A 21,659-nucleotide genomic window follows, 5' to 3' on the forward strand; every position below is an offset into this window, starting at 1 on the left:
ATCCACCCCTCCCTCAAAATAATTATAGTAGCAAAGCAGTTTGTGTATGAAGAAAGAAACTGGAAATTTATAGAGTAGCGCAGGATTAACAATTATTAACATTCATCATTAAAATTCCATTTCAGTTATATAATTAAACAATTAGCAAAACAATCTGAAGACTTTGAACCATGGAAAATCCTGAGGAAGAAAAATACAAGGCATTCTAATTGATATATTTTTAAAATTCCACTGGCCTATTGCATTCATACAAACAGTGATCACAAGGCACAACTGGTTAAAAGATCTCAACTCTAATGCACACTAAACAAGTCTCAAGTTGTATCCATTTCATTATGGGTTATCAGTACCTTGGTTAAACCCATCACATTTTAAGACCTTATAGACTTTTTAAATTTAAAGTTTACTTGTAATAGTAGTTCATTGACATATTGTTTCTGTGCTTTTTAAGACTTTTAGCTTGTAGTTTCTCTGTTAATGCTGTGAATTTCTTGAATTCAAGACTGTACAAACAGTTTTGACAATTAGCTTATTTTAATTACTTTAAAGCAAAATGAACATCTATGAAAGATAAAAAATAAAAAATTAAATACAGAAATTCGCTATTGATTGCTGTAATTTTTTTCAAGAATGCACATGTTCCTTTACTATTCTTAATTATTTTAATTAAGATTTCTGCATGTCAATTAGAATTGGTTCAGAATGGAAGATTCCACCCCCTCTCTGTCTCTCAAAGCAGGTAAGAACACATTTTCTTAAGAGGATTTTTAGTGTATCTAGAGTATATGTAAATAAGGAAAAGAGCAACAAAAAGGAATTGAAAAGGGGTATAATTATATAAAGTCAAAACTAACATAAAACCAATGTAGACCCTTTTTTAGAGCATTAATTATCTCAATCTGAAACAGGAAAATTGGAATATGGATGACATATGTCAGTAAAATAATTAAAATACTAAAGAAGGAATGGGATTTCTATAATTATACATAGCATGACTAAGTAAAAGAAAAAAGGGAGAAATCTACCCTAGTTTAAATCTAAGACATGAGAAATAACACATCCTAACCTGAAAAAAATACACTGGATTGTTTCCCACTGAATAGCTCATACAGCAGTTAACATTGTTCTCATTCTTACCTTATTTGCCCTGACAGAGTTTTTTTTCTTTAGGCTCTGTAAACTTTTTGTATTTCTCAGGAAGTGTGTTTGAGATGGGATGTAGAATCCCAATGCTCTGAAACTTTCCCTCTCTGAGAGTTGCAGTGAACTGTAAGTTAGTGAAACTCTGCACGTCCTAAATTACTGTGGGAAATTCACAAGCCCTGGGAATGAATACGGCCTGAAACTTTATTGCATGTCACTCGGGATCATATAACTTTTTTCCTTCTACATTTCTTCTGACTAACACCCAGGTAGGCTTCAATTTATGGCCCATCAGCGCGTCTGAAAGAGCTGTTTGGCCCTCAGCAAGGGAGAGGATATTCCAGGTGTAATGGAGTACATAAAATCCTGCTTTGTGCCCACTTGAGCCTTCCACGGAAGCTGTGGCTCAGTGTAACTGTTGGGAGAGTACTTACTGCATTGAAGTTGGGGAAGAGATTCACTGCTGCAGCAGTGTCCAGAGGAAACGGGAGGAACGGCTTAATATCCAGCGATGGCTGCAGGGGTGGTGCAGGAGGACGCACAAGGGCTGGAAGAGCAGGGCTCTGGCATGTACCACCTGCAGGCACAGAGAGACAGAAAGCGTTCAGCAGGTGATGTGATTCGTGAGGGGGATAAAAGCCAGCACACACACACACACACACAAAGCAACAGTAAAAAGACAATATTTCATCAAGCAAATATATTTTGACTCGTCCAAAAATTACTGCATTAGCGAAAAAAAGCCCAGCTGACTCAGTGATTGAGTTGGTTGTAATTCTTTGCCAGAAATTGCTTCATGTTTCAGTCTATTGTGATTAGAATTACCTTATAAACCATTTATTTCCATGGACAATCTGGAACAACAGTTCAGCATATGTCTAACTTCCCTTGAGACCTTCAGCTAGTTTCATTCTCTTATCATTTCAGTGCTTCATCCCTACCCTGTTGCTCTACTCTACAAAGGCAAATTACTCAAAAAGATAAAGAACAACTTGCTGTTCAGCTCAGCAAAAGTCATGTAATTTGCAGACTTCTGTTTTTTTAATTAAATGCTCACTCATGGAGACAACGGCATCCACTTCAACCTAAACCTCACAAACACAACAAACCTTGCTGCCCCAACAGTTGATCAATACAAACCTAAAAATAACAGTTTCAGGAGCCACTAAAATTCTGTTTATGGGAAGGTACTGATGAACACCTTCTGCTCTTTGCAAGGGGTGGAATTGATTCAAACTCTGTGCAGCAGAAAGCTCCTCCCAGCTAACAACCAGCTCTGTGGGAACATAATGCAAATGAAGAAATCCCCTTGCATACTAACAAGGCACTACCTGTTTGCAGTGGACCCTATTTGGCTTATTTGTTTTCCCCTGGCCACAGCCAGATATAAGCTGGAAGGATCCAAGTTCATTCTCTGCTTTCAGTGTCTCCTATATTGGTCGCACTCCAAAACATCAATTCCCCGTTAATTAAAGACTATTTGGATCCTAGGAAACTGTTAAAATATGCCAGCGTTCTTCTTATCCTAGATGCAGGCCACAGACTGTAAAAACCTGTTGGTAAGAGTCCAAGAAACATTGAAAAAAAATGAAAGGGGAGTTTTACCCTACTCACTAAACAGGGACACAGGCATACAGATCAACAGAGGGAGAGATCAAAAATCTGTTTCTTTTTTCCCTCTCATACATACAGACATTTTATTAGATGAGTTGCATACATCCTTTAAGAGTGCAAATATAAAGTAGTCAGAAAGATATATGACATCTCTCCATATTTGGCCAGCAAATTTGCTAACAAGGTTTGTCATGTTACACATCTAATTGAGGGCTAAAACCATAGGACTTAATTAACCAGTTGTAGAAGATCATCCAGGTTGTGTTTCTAGATGTAAAATCAGCTGGAGCCAAATTTTGAAGACTGTATTTTTTGCCAACTTTCAACTCCTCTGTGAAGCATTTCAATAAGAATCACTAGTAAATTAAAATTAGTGGATTACGGGTCACTGTAATCTCACGATAGTTTTTAATCCCAGGAATAACTGCTTAAAGAATAAGAATAACTTATTAAAGAATAAATTTTGGGATAGTTTCTACATTGTACCTCAATGTAAGTGTATAAGAAATCAAAAGTTTTTGAATGCTGCAGCTGAGGATATAGGCAACAGAAAAGTAGAGCACAAGCAGCATAGAATTATCAAGTATTTGATTGCCATTGCTTTGGCAATTGTTACATTCCCATGACATGGTTACAAAAACACTGTAAAAATAAATCTAACAGGTCAGAATGATGATAGGGTAGTGTTGAACATGCCAATCATACTACCTTGGAATAGGAAAGACCCATAAAGGCACTTTTTAAAATGCTGGAAATACTTAGCTTTAATTTTATAAAGCTTTCACACACCACGAAAGGAGAAAGTCACTCTTACTAAAGAAAAAAATAGAGATTGCACCTGAGATTGTGCAGAATCACACAGAAATTTCAAGGTGAACATTTTCCTGGCAATAGCAAAGAATTTGAGGCTAATCAAATATTCTATAACTCACAAATGCAAACTGGACTGAGAAATGTCACCTGTGCTTGGGGACACAGCTCATGGGCTGTATTATCTCAGTGCTACGGAGAAGAGCTTCACAGGTGTGGATTACCCAGAGTAACAGCATTCCTATCCCAAACTCATCTGAGGTACCAAACCATGGAGGATGAAATATTTCTATTCTGTGATCCTTTCCTGTGGCATGACTCGGCACTCACGCACCTGCTGCTGCCAGCCAGTGCGATGCAAAGCCATCTGGGGACGGGAACAAGCTTTAAATGGAAAAATCCAGCCAGCTCTGCAGGACCTTGGCTGGGACTCACAGCCTCTGGAACAGAGTTTAAAATCTACCACAGTCCTGGCTACAGTGGCACAGAAAATTAGTATGGTCAGGAGCACAGCTGCTCTCTGTTTTTTCAATAGTGTCAGACATGTCCCTAAATGATGGAGCATGTGAGAGGCATCATGAAATCTGAGCCTTTGCTTAAGAACTTCTCTAATGTTTATGGCTGCAAAAATTAGCTTCTCTTTCCATTTAACATGCACAGAGTTGTAGTCTAGAATCTGCAACAGAAAAACTGAAGCAATGGCAACCATTTTTGTGACTCAGCTTAGTTTGGACAACCTTTGAGAATGCCAGCTTTAACTATTTCCCACCTAATCCATTAGCAGAGGGATGGAGAGGGGTGGAAGACCACTGGGAAGAGTTCTTGAACAGTGTACAAATTCCAAGTGTTATGGAATGTTGGATTGCAATGAAGAAGCATAACATTTGCTTATGACAATTTTGGTATTTTGTAGGATGAGTTTCTCCACAAAGACCTCCATAGCATTCCCTGAGCAGATGCAGCACTGCTGATCAACACACAGTGAGGGTGAAGGCTCAATGTCAGCCTTTTTACAAGCCTTCTACCAGCAAGGGTTGGATAACATTGACCAATAAAACTAGGATAAAATCCCACAACACTGATAGGTTTTGTCCACAGCCTGCACTTAATGCTCCCTATTATTATTACCTGAAGTTCACATAGATAACCTTGTCTTTATGAGGAGCATGCTACACCTTAAAATGGAAGGATAATACAGTATTTTCTAATTCCAGTCTTACAAGTTAGTGATGTTAGAGTCTCATGTCTTTCTAAAGAGGATAAGAATCAGATTCTAAATGGGAGATGAATGTTCATACATTTGAGAAATTCACATCAATATTGTTACCTTAATTTTCTTTGTAGGGAGACCAAGAATAATACTACTTAGAAGATTAATCCGCTCAGCATTTTGTCCAAGTTTGAAGCAACCATTTGTTTCTTTAATTTTCAGGCAATTTAAATCACAGGCAAGATAATCTCTTGGACAGAGGCACTGGCTATATGTCCAAAATAAGTGTGGGCATACAAGTTTGGGGAAAAGCTTGCAACCAAGTTTTGCTCCTTCCTATATCACATTGAGCCTGTTTTGACCTTGGAGAACTCCTCCAAAGTCAATCAAAGAGCACTGTTTTTGCACAGGGATGCAGTTCTGTGTCTCCAGCTGAGACCAGACATTTTGCCCTACCACTGGGTAATCTGGTTTGAAGTGCAACACCATGTTCTGGGCACAGACAGCCCACGTGCTACAAAGGCACGTGAGCAACATGAGGTTCATGCTCTTCGTGACACAGCCCAGTCAGGCGGGTTCTCCTTCTGAAATCACTGGTGATGTGAACTTAATCACCACAAGAACTCTCTTGCCTGAACCAGGGGAATATGACAGAAACAGGTGAAGAAATTATTCCTGCTCGTTGCACCTCAAGTTGTCCATTCCATGAGGAATTGGCTCTTTTAAAAATTATTTTTGAGTATGAATGAGAACAAATACTGGTGTCTTTCCTTTCCCCTGCTTCCCCTCTACCCCATTTTGACTTTAGAGACCATGTTTCAATGTGGAACTGAAAATAGATTTTAAAATGAGAACCATTCTAATGCATTCTTGAAAAAAATGGTTCAGTTTTAATGTGTCATTAAAAATGCTTAAGTTTTAATCTTATCTTCACAACTTTTTTTAGTGGCAATTCTTTACAAAAAGTTAATAATTCTGGGGGAAATTTTGCTTTCAATGAAATAGCACTTAATGAAAATAAAGTTTCCCATGTAAATTTCTGTGCCCAGTTCACCTGAAATTTTGCTTGGATTGGTGTTAGGTAAAGAGTATGAACAACTGTAAGTACTCACCCTAAAAGACTGAATATACACGTAGGAAACCAATAAAGATAGCCCTAGAGTAAACAGACATCATAAAGTAGGGTGGTTTTAAATACAGGATAATAAATAGCAAATTTCCTTAATGTTTTTCAAGGAGGCCAAGATCCCTATTTATCAGGTTCCCTAACAAACAGCTCAACAAATTGGCAACCACCTCTTGTTATTTGTGACTTGGCTATAGAGAAAGTTATGTTACATGTTTCTCTGCACAGTCTTTCCTCATGCACACCCTCATTCCCAAACCCTCACATTTCAACTTAAATGCAGATACAGTTTCCAGAAAAAGAATCCCAAGATGCATTATCAAATAGTCTCCCTAAGGAAGAATCTAGCTCAGCTTTTGCAGACACAAAAATGTAGATAATTTTTTGCAATGCATTTGAAACTTGGAGGTATGTAAACTGGGCAGAAACTCTAAACTATTACCCCATTAATCTAAATCTTTTGCAGTTCTTCCATCACTAACTATTACCACCATAAACACTGAGTGAAAAAGCAAATCTCTGCAGAATTTTATTTTCATTCCTTCACTATGCAAGTTTTTCCTTCTGTCCATGTGCACAGCTATTTTGAATACAGCAAAGACACTCAACCCTTTCCTTCCTAGAGTCTGAGTTGGTTTTCAGGATCATGAACTGGTTTCTCTAAGATATGGATATTTCCATGTTTTGCAATGTATCTCACACCTCTCTTAATATTTCCATAATAACTTATCTGAGGTCAAAAAAATATACACATTGTGCCTTGGCAAAAGCTCAGAGAACCTTTCAGCTGGTATGACTCAGTGGAGAAGCTGGGAAAGTACCACACATTTCCCACTGAAAATTTGACTTTTAGGAGGCTTTAAAAGAACTTCAAAAGCTACAATTAATAATGTTTATATAGGAACCTAATATCTAATAGTACACATGTACTAAGCATTAAAATATATCCTAGAGAGCCTGAGTAAAACCAGGAATTTTCATAGAAAATTTTCAAGAACAATGACTCCGGCTATTTTAAAATATCAAAGGGAAAGGATATGTGGGGAGCTCATGGTCAAGCTTATAAATGTTAATAAGCTTACATTTGGATAACTCAATATTAGCTAGAACTTTTGATTTGCGATGAATCAGGTTTGCCAGTGGGCGAAAGGAAAGGTATATTTGGAGGGATTTTTTTGAAAAGACAATAAAGACACAAGCATTTAAGAACAGCAGGCTATCCATGGTGAATAATGTTTTTTCATGATCTAAAATAAGAGATATCCCATTTATATTTTCATGGAATCTGATAAAACAGGGAATTTTAAGATATCCAAAACCAAAAGAATAAGCTTCTGTGGGATCTAACAGAGAAAATATGACATGAATTGTAGATGTGGCTTTTAGGAATTAGTTTAATGTAATTTGTCATGGTCCATAGTCACTAGGGTACTGCTTTTTATCACTGTATGGTAATCTTGATTTTTCCAACAGATACTTTTCTCAAAAACTGCTGAATCGCCCCTTTAAAGGTAAATTTAGCTCCAGAATGAGTAGTACCAGTGATCCAACCTGGCACGGAAAAATGAGACTCAATCACCAAACTACTTAGTTGTAGCTGTAATAAAGTGTCTAAAATATGAACTCGGCATACAGAAAGTTAGCTAACATGCAACCTCTATCTTTTACATGCATAAAGAGATAAACTTCTGATTTTGAATATTTCTTTTTTGTAGGTTATGGGTCATTACTTGTGAACTGAAAGGAGATTAGATGTAAATAAATGACGTGAATGGTAAATTTAGTGCTCAGAAAATCTATTTTCTGGCCACTTACAGTCTTAAAACTCAACTTCTTGAAAGGGTTTTTTATCATTTTAGTGGTTTGTTTCTTTTTTAAAATTTATTTTTTTTAGAAAGGGAAATAATCTTAAAGTGCTTTCGACTTCTCTATTGTTCACATACTCTTTTTGGAGAGTGCTTTCATTATTTAATAACCTCAAAAAAATCTTTAAAAATACTATAGCCACATTTAAACACAATACTTTTACATATAATCACTCTTAGGTCCAGAAAAGAAAGAAAAAAACTCAACTGTATTAAATATTTGAAGTCCACTTGAAAAGAAGAGCCTTCAAAATGGGACTCCAACCACACCATCCTCAATCCTGCTGGTTCTCCCGAGACAGCTTGAGGATCAAGTACACGGTGTGGCCACACAAGCTTTTCTTTCACAGGTTTTGCTGTTAGCAATGCTAGCAGTGGCTAGTCACTTTGAAGAGGATGAATGCAACACTGTCTCAGCTGTGGACATCTGTGAGTAATTGATTTTTCAGTTCACCAGCCAAACCAAAAAAATAATGACAATTAAAGGGGGAAAATCCCACCACTGTGTCAGCTAAAACTCTTCTTGCACCTAAAATGACACCCTATAGCTCCTACTTAGATACTTAACTGTTTTTATTATTTAAATATTAACAAAATTCAAACATCCAGATCCAAACAACTCAAAATGACTCATTACAAAAATATTTTCTTCTCTTCCCTTTTTTTTTTCCCCAGATTGGCACAAATCAGTACCCACTGTTTATTTATAGACAGCATTTTTCAGCACATACACTGTTCACCTGGAAAGTTTGAATCAACTCTGGTCATTTACTGCTATTCAAAGTATTATTTTTTCTAGAGAAAATATTTATTCTCTGGTTCCTGCAAAGTGAGCTAGTTTAGAGAAGGAATTCTTTTTATTATTATTAGTTTTAGAAGCCTGCAGCAATGCATCATGCATGTTTTTAAAAGTCTTTTCTTTCACACATACTAGCATTTTGAAACACATAAGACCATATACCCCAAAAATTTTGATTGGAAAATGTACTTCTCTAGGTGAGAAGAGGAGTAAATTTCTCTTTTCATTAGGTAGAAAGCTGTGAAACTACTATTATGATGCTGGACTGGGAAAATGCATAGACAAATTTGCATGTGTAGTTTGATACCCATTATCTCCTGTCATTATTTCCTTTACTTTGCTAAACAAAGGTTTCTGCTCCCATTTTGCTACCTTTTTCCCTCCTATTGCTTTATCATCTGCATTACAGGAAGGTGGGCCCACCTTAGAGACAATGAAGCCCAGTTCTGACTGAATGGGACTGAGGTGCTCAGCATTGTGCAGACCTTACCCACCTCAGGGCTCAAGGCTAATTAATGTCAGAGCCCCCATTAACCCCACAAGGTATCACCTCTTTTGCTTCATATCTAAAATATGCCATGGACCCAAGGTAACACTCTGCTAAATAAAATACTGGTGTGTTTTGCTTTGGATTTTTACATAACAGCTACTAAAAAACCATGACCTGAACTTCAGTACGAAACACTGTCAAGCAAGGAATTTGTCTAACCCACTATGGGCCACATCTTATACAGATTTCAAATTGCACAAGGGCAGAGACTTAGCTTTTTATTTTAGCAACACGACCTACCTAATTGAGCTCTTCAGAGTCCTTTGGGCTTTTATTGCAGCTGGTTGGACAAATTTGGATTCTTTTTCCCTATTGGAAACTGTTGGATCACTGAAAGTTAAATGATCCAAAATGAATGTTCCACTTTCTGTAAAGTTCTGTCTGTTTCTAGTATAAGGAAACAACTAGAAATTGTCCAATTTGGTCAGCATGCTTATTACCAACTGCCCATACCAAGTACCAAGCACACCAACTACCAGAGAACCATAAAGCCCAAGACAGAAAGTCATGGCTTTGGAGAAGACAAACTAGAATACTCATGAACCTCAGCTCTTCTCCCTCTTTAGAATGGAGAAGCTTTTAATTTCTATTTGCCTTACAAAAAAAAAATCAAATATTAAATACCCAGCAGCCTTACTTTTTTTCTCTGTGTAATTCCAGTCTTAATTCTCTGGACACTTCCACCTGGCGAGAGATTATCCCAATTTTTCAGCTAGGAAGAAACCTACGACAGACAGCAAAAGTCTTCTTCTCAAAGCTTACACAGGAATCTGTGGCAGACAAAGGAGCTGAACTCTGGGTCCCCAGATTTAGTCCTCTGAGTACTCTAATATCCTCTCCTGGTTGTAGGCTAACTGCAAACTGAATGTGCTTTCACTTAGACTGTAATGATCTCACAGACAATGTCAAAACTTGCTCTTCCTTCCGTGCCATAAATGCTAGAGGGAAGAGAAGTTCACCAATGACTCTACAGCTGCACTAATGATTCTTTTTGCTTTTGGCAAACTACATATCCCCAGCTCTATTTTACAGTTTCTTCTCATACTGCTCATGTTTTATACTACTTTTTACTTTCTTTGGTAAGAAAGTGAATCCAAGGAAGCAAAATGCCTGCCTTGCACAGAGTGAGCTAGAAATGTACAGAGACATTTCTACCATCATGCAGTAATGCCAGGACAAAAAAGATGGCTGAGAAGGGATCTCACCAATGTAAATAATTGTTGGAAGGGGGGGTGTCAATAGGATGGAGCTGGGCGCCTCTCGGTGGCGCCAAGTAACAGGACAAGAGGCAATGGGCAGAAACTGATGTGCAAGAAGTTCCAGGTGAACATGAGGAAGAACGTTACTATGTGAGTGACTGAACACTGGATCAGAATTTTCAGAGGCTGTGGAGTGTCCTTCACCAGAGATACTCAAGAACCATCTGGATGCAGTCCTGTGCCATGTGCTCTAGGATGACCCTGCTTGAGTAGGGAGATCAGACCAGATGACCCACTGTGTTCCTTTCTAACCTGACTCACTTTGTGATTCTGTGTAAAAAACAGGTTTCCTTTTCCTTTTCATGATGATCTTGGCTAGTTATTCCCACATAAAGCTGCTGCCCTAGTGTCATTTCCAGCCTGCAGCAGAAAGATTTACTTTCAGACTCAAGCTAAGGTGGGAAGCATGGGTGTTTTCAGAGACGCGCTACAACCTGATGAAGTTCGAAGAAGGTCACAGTGTTACAAATGTGTGTTTCCCCAAAACTACATGCAGTGTTTCTCAACACCTTTCAGCCTACAGACGTATTTTGTGACACTGTTGAACTGACTGCACCATTATTTACTGACACATTGTGGATGTTTCCCAACCAGTGGGTCAGTATATGGTTTGTAGCCTCTATTGGAGAGATACTTGATCTTATCAGATCATGCCCAGCAAAAATGTGTTTACAAACTAACTGGATCCAAACACTGAAGAAAGTGCTGATGATTAAGATGCATCCCAAAGTGTGCTCCCCTGAGGTCACAGTCTCCTGGTAGATCCTAACCACAAAGGCTCAAAAAAGCCCTACCATAAATAAATAAGCTAAGCAAAAATACAAGCATCAGCCAAGTATTATAAAAATCACATTAATTTTAAAGCTTTACACTTTTTGACATTTTAAAAAGTCTTTGACCTGGCATATTCTACAGTAGGATTTTTCTGATGGTTTTATAAAGGTCATGTTTATGGTATAATGAGCACAAATTTCCAAGGCTTATTAATCAGAAGAACACTGTATTGCAAACAGATTTTCAAAGAATTTTTCAATTTTTATGCATATATTGAATATGATGAATATATTAAAGCTTTAAAAGTGCCATTTTTCAAAATGCTTGGGGAAGAAATAACTATTAACTTCTGGTGTCTTTACTTGAAATGAAACAAGCGTATGACTGAGAAGAATATGGTAACTAATGTCATGAAATGGACACACTCCACTAGTAAACTATGAAAATAGTTCTGTGTAGCAATGCATCTTCTCTTCAGCACTAATAATTCCATTTAGCATTAATAATTCACTGAAAGTGGTTTTTGTAACTGCATAGTGCAAAGTAAGTAGAACTTAATGACAAGCTAGTGCATGTTTCCAGGGTACCACTTCACTCTTCTGCTAGCTGTCAAACCTCTGTTGCTTTACCAAATAACAGGCAGATCAACTTCACAAAGTGATGAAGTTAGGAGAAGGATGGCAGAATCCAAGCCAAAATAGCAAAGTCAAAGCTAGGTCCACAGAGGGAGTGGAAGGAAAGGAAGGAGAGAGGTGTATTGAGAAAACAAGTGGCAGAAAGTCTGTGGTTTTGCAGCTGCACGTGGCTGTTGGTCTTACAGGTAGCACACAACAATGGACATGAAAATACCTATGTCAACCTATGCCAGTGTAGCATAGCCTGGACCATGATTCCCTCCTGAACAAACCTCACAGAGTTGGATACACAGACCTGCCTATGTGTATGTATGTGACAAAAGCACACACTTATTGAAATAAAAAAATATTTTTCATTTTTCTTTCCCATGCATAATGACATAAATGCTTGCACAATACATCAGAAACTACCACAGTCTCAAAAATTTTGATTCACAAAAATGACTCCAAGACATACGTGTTTAAAATTATTAGGTTTATGATCTTTCATAGGTAGGTAAAAGAATAAGTGGAAAAATTAGAACGGAACCAAAAGCATAGGATTTACTAATGGATAATGACCAGTGCCACAGTGGATAGAAGTATGTTTTACAGGACAGGCTCCTGGACATAAATAACTTTTCAGTCCATGGTTATTTGAAAGATACTTGTCAAGATAAATTATAGATCATAGCATCATTTTTCCTGTATGCATGTATTTCTAAATTAAAAACACTTCAAATTATTTGGCTCAGGAACTTTTTCCAACAATGAAATTACTCCCATTCTGAATGAAATACTTGAAGTCCTTAAAGAAAATTTAATCAAAAGAGCAAACACAAATATCTTTCTTTTTCAGTATGTAAAGCCAGAAAAAAAACCTATTAGATCACATGGCCCAATTGCCTCTAAACCCCAACCCATTGCTTTTCATAAACTTCTACTATATTTGATTGAAATGAAACAGGTTCAGTCCTCAGGAGATACAGCTGTTTGTGCAAAAAGCAAGAGCCTGAGGCTCTGTGGCTGAGAGTTTCTGGAAAAAGAAGTTGATGCAAAACTGAAGTTTTCCTAGCAGGCAACCCATGCTTTGTATTGAGAAGCAAAGAAAAAGCAGACAGTGCTTGGCAGTTTGCTCTCCCCACATAGACAGGGGAAGGGAGGGATAAAATATTTAGTTAACTACTAATTTTGAACCTTCCTAGGACAGAATTTTATGCCATCTCAAATCACACATGCACTATGTCAGTCATGACTACACCTTGGATTTTCATCAGCAGGTAATTAAAAAAAATAATGTTGTAGTGGGGAGAGAAAAACACCTATATCTTCTGCTAAGTACCCAAGTACTTGATGATTAGATTAGAGTCACTCCCCTCAGCATTAAGCAACAGACATCAGCTTACATCTTACTGGAGCTGTGCCATCAGATGTTGCTCTCTTGGCCCACTTCAGAAAAGTTCAGGTTCAAGTTGAACACTCACACAACACAAAAGCGTGACCGCCAACAACAGAGCAGCCTTCCAGCATGAAGAGTGAGGAATTCACCAGGAATTTGCAGATCACTCCTGACTTGCTAGGAACCTTTTTGCAGTCCTGATAAACTGGCCAGCCATTCTTCATCTGTCTGAAAAAAACTAGGGATGCAAACTATCAGCAGTTCTGCACTGCAGACAGAGCTTTGAGTTCAGCAAGGGAGCCACGAAAGGAGAGCTGGTGCTGATAGAGCACAAAACCCTGAAGAAAATGATAAGGGCAAGGAGTTCACATCTAGTTTGGGAGAGGGAAAAGTGGAGGGGAAAGAAGGGGAAGTAAGACAGTATAAGGCAAAACAAGACTGGAAATAAAAGAATGGGATGTTGGAAATCAACGGGGGAAATGTGAACCTTGGCCAGAATCAATTAAACTGTTGTCTTCTGGAAATGCTATATCTCCAGCCACAGATTTAATTTTAATAAAGTTTAAATAGGACATGTTATAGCACTCTTAAATAATAGTAATTGTGTAACTATGGTATCTACAAATTGTATCTTTGCCAAACGTTATTTAGTGCAATCACATGCTGCTCTTGTGCAATTCAAGTGATTTTACTATTTTTTTCCCCTTTCTTAAACAGAGACAAACATGTGTCATATGATATGCTGGAACACAGAACTAGGTGTTAATTCACAGTATATGCTGGTGAGTAAATGTTTTTATTTTTATCCAGAAACTATGCAATTGTGCTTCTATATGCATAGCTGCAATGAAAGAAAAAAAGAAAGAAAAGATAAAACACAAATTCCAAAAGACTGACTCCACTGCCCAAGCAGGGTACCTTCATTCTCACTAGCAGATCCCAGCCATGACCCTTCTGCAAAAGGGAAAACATAACAAAACAGACTATATTGAATTCACTTTTATAAACCTTTTTATTCCCTGTCATAAAGGACCAGTTTGAAACCATGTTTTAATAATCTTTGAATCAGGCTGCGGGTTTGCACATGCCATGGCAATTACAAAGTTACTGATGATTAATCTATTCCTCTGTGCTAATTTAGCTGATGCTTTGCTTCAAGATGCGATTGCTTATGGATAAGAAAACAGCAAAAAATTCAGCTTTTTCTTTGCTGCAAAGCTCTGTCAGAATTTATCTTCTCTTCAGATCTACATGGAAGCTAACACTTTCACACATAATGTAAAAACAAATTCTTTTAGAAGTTTCAAAAATTTAAAGAAATCAAGGTCTATATTTTAATCAACAGCCCATATTGAAGCCTGCTCTGTAAGTCCTCAGCACCTCAGGGAAATGTCCCAATAGTTGGGCTGTTGACTGACTGGGGAGACTTGCACAATGATACAATTTTGGAGCAGTTTAGATATGTGTAAATGTGTATTCACTTCACGGAGGAATTTAGCTTGTGTTTCCAGCAGCCCACAAAAATCCCTTGACCTCAGGGCTAGTGTTTTTCTGGGGAAGTGAATACATTCTTTTACAGTGGAGAAGTTCTAACAAAATGGCTATTTATAAAAAAAAGGACTATGAAAACTTCAATTCTGGCAAGCCTACACCTGGTGGAGCTGATTTAGGCAAATGCTCTGAGAGCTGGAATATGTGGCAGTTATTAGGTTGACTGTCCTTCTCCACACACTTGTGAAAATGCTGACAGTTTTGTTTTTCAAATCTCTACGTAAAATATGCCTATAATTTAAAAAAAAAGTTTTACAAGCCAGTAAAATTATCTCCTGTCGTTCTCTATAGGTGGGGGAAAAGCATTACTGCTTTTGCAGACAAGACACAAAGGACAAAAGAAATTTTTGTCCTATTTTCCAGAAACACAGGCATGTCAAGCCCAATTTATCTAATCCATGACATGTTGGATGCTCCAGGCTGCATCTACGGAAATAGATAAAGGCTTGTCCTCCACAGATTTAATGAATGGGAATCCCTGCCCCTGGCTAATATATATCATTCTTGTTGGTGGATAATTCTATTGATTACAGTCCAGTTACATTTACACAAGTACACACAAGAATTTTCTGTAAAGCAGCACTAAGTGTGGGCCAAAAAATGTAAACCTAGTAATATGTACACATTTCTTTAAGCTGTCTGAAGTTATGACTTTTAAGTTTTTTCCATATCCTACCCTGGTGTTCCTTAAAAGCATTTTATTATCATGTGACATAAAATTATTCCATAAAAAAGCCACATGTGATTATTCACTCTATTCAGAGCTTTTACCTCATGCAAAAAGCAAACAAATTTTTATAGGTTCTGATACATATTTTGCTATAGTATTTTACATACAGGTTTTATATGTTCTGATACATCTTATACTATAGGGTTTCCTACGTCGACCACACAGCTTGTAACTGTAAACAGAACACTCAGACCAGTGTCCTGTGTATCTTGGTTACCACTTAATATGGGCAAAAATCTAAACAGAAAAAAATACCCAACAAACCAAACAAACAAAAACTCCATGGGGAAAACCACCCCCCGCAGGGATATGAAAGGTGGCAAGGAGCAGTCTGCATACCAATGTGCAGATTTCACTGCTGGCTAGGGATACCAAGGCATGGTTGAAGGGACAAAATCTCCTTTTTTTACATAGGCCAGAAACAGCCTGAAACCCTCTCTAAAGAAAAAGAAAAGTGACAAAATCTCAGGTGGTAGTATTTTTCTTGGACTGCTCTTCAGTCAGCCTGGCTATGTTGTGGTCCTCTATCAAAACACCTTAAAATTTTATAGCCCCTGTTCCAGGAACCAAATACAGAAAATATTATAAAACATTTAAATAACATTTTAGAGAGAGCCATGCTTGCTCACACAATCTCACTAGACAAAATAGTTACTTCTAGCCCTATGTAACTATTAAAATTTCACATTGTGCGCATCAAAAATCAAATTTGGCATTCACTGATTTTGCCCTCATAGTTATTAATGGTCTATAATTCAGCATTTCTTGAAATAATTCTAAATATATATTGAAACAGGCCTAGTATAAAAGCAACCCACTTCAAACATTTCAGTTTGTTGTAGTCAAAGGTCATTTGTCATCTACCTTCTTACTAATGTGTTCAAAAAGATCAAGCCTTGGGCATAAGACACTAAAAATTATTCCACAGGGAAAAAAAGTCTCAACTGGCATGTTTTATTTTATTTTAAGGTTTCTCTATTGGAGAGGCAAAAATAAAATAAGATCAATAACTTTGATTCTGTTGCATTACACAATTATTTGAGAGACACTTATGGAAACGTGGGGATTTTAAAGGCATTTCTAGCAAGCCTTGTAACCATGATAAAATTGAATAGTATCAAGAGGAGAAAAATTCCGGTGTGCACTTTTCTGATAATTCACATAGATCAGAAGGATCAGGATCTTGCATCTTCACAATTTTAAGTCTAGCTATTATAATTCCAGATGTTAGTGAGTATGTGTATATCATATATGCATGTATATATATATATATGTATATATATATATGTATTTGTGTATGGATATATGTGTATGGATATATATATGTGTATTTATATATATATATATATATTTGCTCCGATCCATGTTAAGTCATTGTATTGTTTTGCTTGAATTATATGGAATGAAGACCTAATAAATTTCAACTTTTTTGCATCACAGCATTCGACACATTTCTAATATTTTTACTACTTTTTCAGACTAAAACAGAAAAGTAACACCTAAATTTAGCCAACAGGCTTTTATCTAATTGAATTTTGTGTCAAGTGTTTCAAGCAATTTCTTAATATGATTTTATGGCTTGAGATGAGCAATTCACCCCCTCTACAAAAATTAAAACCTTTGAGTTTTAATGAATTTGGGTTATTAACCTGATCACAAAAATCTTACAAAAGCTAAGAAACAAGGAGGACAATGCAAGAGCAAAGAGCCTTAACAGAACCATGTGTTGACAAGCTAGATCCCTTCTCCCATCCTCCCACTCTGCTGCTAAGGAGTGAAGGGAGCCTCACATACTGTAATCATCTTTGCTTTCCATAAGAGGTAATCTCACAATACATTTTCCACAAATGAAATTATATTACACCAGTGAAGTGAGCCAGCCAATTGTCAGATTACTATTGAAATGCAAGGATTTGCTAAGCCAAAGACAAATTTCAATCCTACAAACACTTTTGCACATATTTAACTATTCCAATCCCTCAAATCAGTGAAAAAGCATAAGAAAAGTTAATTTTTTTTTTAATTCAGAAGTTCATGCAGGAGTGGGGTCCATCCCATATTTGTGTGATTCCATCTGACTAAACATTCAAAATGTTCCATAACAATGAGTTTTAAACAAAGAGATCTGCTATTCTACTATAAAAGAATTAAAAATTTGCCAAGAGTTCTGAATTTGAAGGATTAATCAAAACCCCAAATACACAACCCACATCACTATATACAAGAGAATTTGCTTGTATAATCCAAAATTTGTCACTGTTTTCTTTAAAAACAAGACAAACCCACAAAGTACCAAGATACACAAGAGAAATACATGATGAAACGATAAACAACAGATGAAAATGAAGATAGTCTAAGTATATTGCCAAAGATGCAAGAAGACGCCCATCCCTTCTTTCTGACATTATTTAAAAAAATTCAGAATGATTCAGTGACAAGAAAACATTTCCTGTGACAAGAAGATGCTCCCTGTATCTAGAAATGGCATTAAAAAACTCCGTAACCTTACTAAAAAAAGACAGTGCGTTGAGAAGACAGGTCCTCTATGATTCCAGTGGCTTAAGGAGAGTTACACTGGGTATTAGTTTGAGCTGAGATACTAAAGGACAATTATTGCAGCACACTGAATCTGCTTAATTAGAGGTATCAATTCAAGTAATGAGGCCATTTTGCATGCAAGCCTCCAAGAAACCTGAAACCAAACACAGCTTGCTTGTATAAGGGTTACATTCCAGAGCTTAAGCTCAAGCCAATTTTACAGATCTGGAGTTGCAGCTAAACATAAATCACCTGATTCACAGCAAAATGTTTTGGGCGTGTTAACCTGAAACGCTGAGAAAGTTTCAGCAGTGTTGGCCAAACCATGACAAAACTCAAGATCTGCACAATCTTCTTCAGCCTTAAAATGCTGATGCTGGCACAGTTCTGTTGTCCACACATCTGCACTAGGCTGGGACCTTGCAGCTTCTGCTCCTCTAAGTTGAACACATGGTGTCTGTAGCTTCACAAATCTGCTGCCTTTGTTTCTGCTTTACAGAACGACTTGATTTATAATCTAAGAAAAGACTTCCCAAACCTGTATTTCTGGCTATTCTGTTTCACTTGGACTTGGGCAGTATACATGGTAATTTTGTCTAAATACAGATAAAATTTAAATGGGGAGTGATAGGATTTCTTTATTACACTCCTCAGACAGCTAAATTATACTTAAAGTACATTGGCAAAACCTAGAGCACAGACAGCTGTTTCATGTTGCTATGTAGTTCTGTTGCTACCACATGGCAAAAAAATTTAGATTTTATTTCTCATTTAACTGACCGTTTAAGTTCACAGAAAGCATCAAATGACCCAGGTGTTCAGCTACATGAGTATGTACAGTTACAAAAGTTGTGAAAGTAAAATAAATCTCTGTGTCCAAGGTCAAGCACCAACTGTATTAACAGACTTCTTATGAAGTTTTAGATGGTGCCTGTAGCCTTGGGATTGCAGCAGGGACACAAAACAAAACAATGCAGAGTTCATCTTTAGGTTGCTACACTGGGCACTTTTCAACATATTTTTGTAGAGCATTGCCAAGACCATGCCTGGTCATGCTACTAAATTGGTAAAGTCAGACTACCAAGACTCTTGGAACCCCAAGAACAGCAAAACAAGACTGAAAAAATTCAGTGTAATTCAGTGTCTGACAGCCTGAAGTAAATAGACCACTTGCAGAGAATTTGGTTCTCACAAAATATCCATTTCTTGCATTTATAAGGCCCTTCAGTGTTTTCCTACAACTTCCTCTGCAGATGCAAGCAAGTTGGCTTTACCCACATAAAAAAAAAAACAAAATTAAAAAAAACAAAACAACTTAAAAGCCCCTTCTGTTAAGTTTACCACCTCACATGATTTCAAGATTCTTTCTGCTCAGAAAGCAAGGAAAAATTGTCATGAGCTATTTCCTAGAGCTATCACACACTGAAAAACCCACATAAAGCAGTAAATGCCTATACACACCCAAGGGAACTAGAAACTCTTTAAATTTTTGTCATGGAAATCTATTTTTGAGAACATTTCCTTAATTTCATGGTCTTGCTCTAACAGCATGGGCAATGGCTTCTTATGGGACATGATTTAGAACAAGATTTTATCTCTTTTCTCCTAAAATTCACTATAAATTTCAAATTTGCTATATATTATAGTAGTATAATGTTATTTGGCCTTTTCACATTCAAAGGTCAAACCAACTTTCTAATTACAAATTACGGTTTCCTTGTCACTAGAAACTATTATCCATATACAATTTTAATACACATCCATTCAGTAGCTCCAGACACACAACTGCAAATGTCAAAATCCTGCAGACTAGAAATGAACTTCTCCCACATGCAGCTTTTTCTGGCTGAGCTACAAACCCACAGAAATGATAGCTTGATATGATTTGTGGTCAGAAACTTCAACAGAGCTGTACGAGATGATGCTCTAAGAAAAATGTTAAGCCTCCTCTGCTAGTGAGGGGGTGGGGGTGAGGGAGGTGGTGAAGATAAGAAATCCCAGATATTTCTTATTGCTGCTCTGCTGCTCAACTAATGGAGTCTGTTGACTGAAGGAGAATCATCCCAAACTACTAAACTATTCAATTAATTTTCTTGATTTTTTAATGATATTACCAATAATGTGCCTTAATGAGGCAAAAAAGGAGTTCAACAAGGCATTGGAGTGGTGGCCCCCAGGAAAGTAAATAAAACTAAAATAAAAATAAGGCTTTTGTGAATTAAGACTTACTCTACAAACTTGTATATAAACAGGAAAGCTTGCAAGCCACTATCCTACACATATAAATGAATTCCTTACAAATGTAAGCCAAAGAGGGAATTGGTTTAGGCTTAGGTGTGTATAGAACTAAACAGTCCAGCTGACCCAAGAATGTCACATTATCCTTACTGGCATAGATGGCTTGGAAACAGAAATTAATAAGGACAATTATATACGTGTTTGCAGTAGCAAGCTGCATGCTAAGCTTATAGAAAAGAGGTTTGTAGTTTTAAAACACTTCAAGAAAAGAAAAAAAAAAGAAAAAAAAAAAGAGTAACTTTCATTGCCTGTTGATTCCAGAGGCTTTCTATGGAAGCCATCAAAGCTGAGGTGGACAAGGCAGTGATGGAGTCTAGTCCCACAGGTATTCAGAGCTCCTCCTAGCTTGGTGAGACCTGCAGCACTGCATTCTCTCCTGCAGATGCATCTGCCCAGAGGTGGGACTCCCCACACAAGGCCAATGCAATTGAAATTATCCAACCACCCAAGCTCATATTTCCATCACATTCATTGCCCCTTCCTGTTCAGATACAGGGAGCACCTATTTAAAGAGGATCTGCAACCCAAATAGCTAAATCCTTCACCATCCCTGGATCATGCTGCCTCTACCCCAGGCCCGCAGCCCGACTGGCTGCCAGAGTTTGACTACACTGCTGATGATCAGTTTTAAGTTTTAAAAAGCATTTAACTCGCATTTGAAATGACTGGAGATATTAAACACAACTGTCACAAATTATTTGGCAGTTACCTTAATTAGAATAGGTCTAATTTAATATTCCAGCACAGCTGAAACTCTTACTTTTCTGGAGGCCATGGAAGTTTCCCAGGATGTTAGGTCCAGGAAATGAAATTGAGTTCAAGCAAATCTGTTAGCACAGCCCAACACTTTCCACAGTTCATTACAAATAATAATTACTTTCTGAAACATCCCCCTTCTCCATGAACAGATCTGACTCAGAAAAACAGTATCAGTGAAGAAAGCTCAATTTTTTTTCTGAAAGACCCTTGAACTCACAAGAGCTTTTTTTGATACCTGCTAGCAGTTGCCATGCTTACATTATACCAACAGTTTTCAAAAGCTGCCCAACTTCTATCAGACAAACCATCAATATTACTTTAACTAATTTACTACTACAATCAGCTCCCTACATTATTTACTAGAATAGAATGTGGCTACAAAGACAGAAAAACTTGCAAAACTGGAAATCTGCCCATCAAAGGCACTTCACAAAGACTTTAAAAATATTAACTTATTCATTATGGTAAATATTCTCTGACAGCATTACCGATCTATTGCTGTGAGCATCTAGAAAGGGCCAACAATTTATAATTACCGTTATTTCTTCTTATCTTTGTGATTTGGAAGATATTAGCACAGCTGGAGTCTCTCAAACAGATATTTGATATAAAATATTCAT

At 37.2% G+C, this 21,659-nt stretch overlaps 1 protein-coding gene across 3 annotated transcripts in view; it reads right to left on the reverse strand.

Moving 5' to 3' along the window:
- The window catches only part of ZNF385D (zinc finger protein 385D), a 412,526-nt gene that overhangs the window by 136,537 nt on the left and 254,330 nt on the right, over window positions 1-21,659 (reverse strand). For all 3 annotated transcript variants that reach the window (XM_059473342.1, XM_059473350.1, XM_059473359.1), the window contains one exon: window positions 1,578-1,720. In XM_059473342.1, coding sequence (XP_059329325.1) covers window positions 1,578-1,720 — 143 coding nt within the window. The remainder of the gene's footprint in view (window positions 1-1,577; window positions 1,721-21,659) is intronic.

The sequence above is a fragment of the Ammospiza nelsoni genome, chromosome 1 (genome assembly GCF_027579445.1).
Source record: "Ammospiza nelsoni isolate bAmmNel1 chromosome 1, bAmmNel1.pri, whole genome shotgun sequence".
Taxonomy (NCBI): Eukaryota; Metazoa; Chordata; class Aves; order Passeriformes; family Passerellidae; genus Ammospiza; species Ammospiza nelsoni.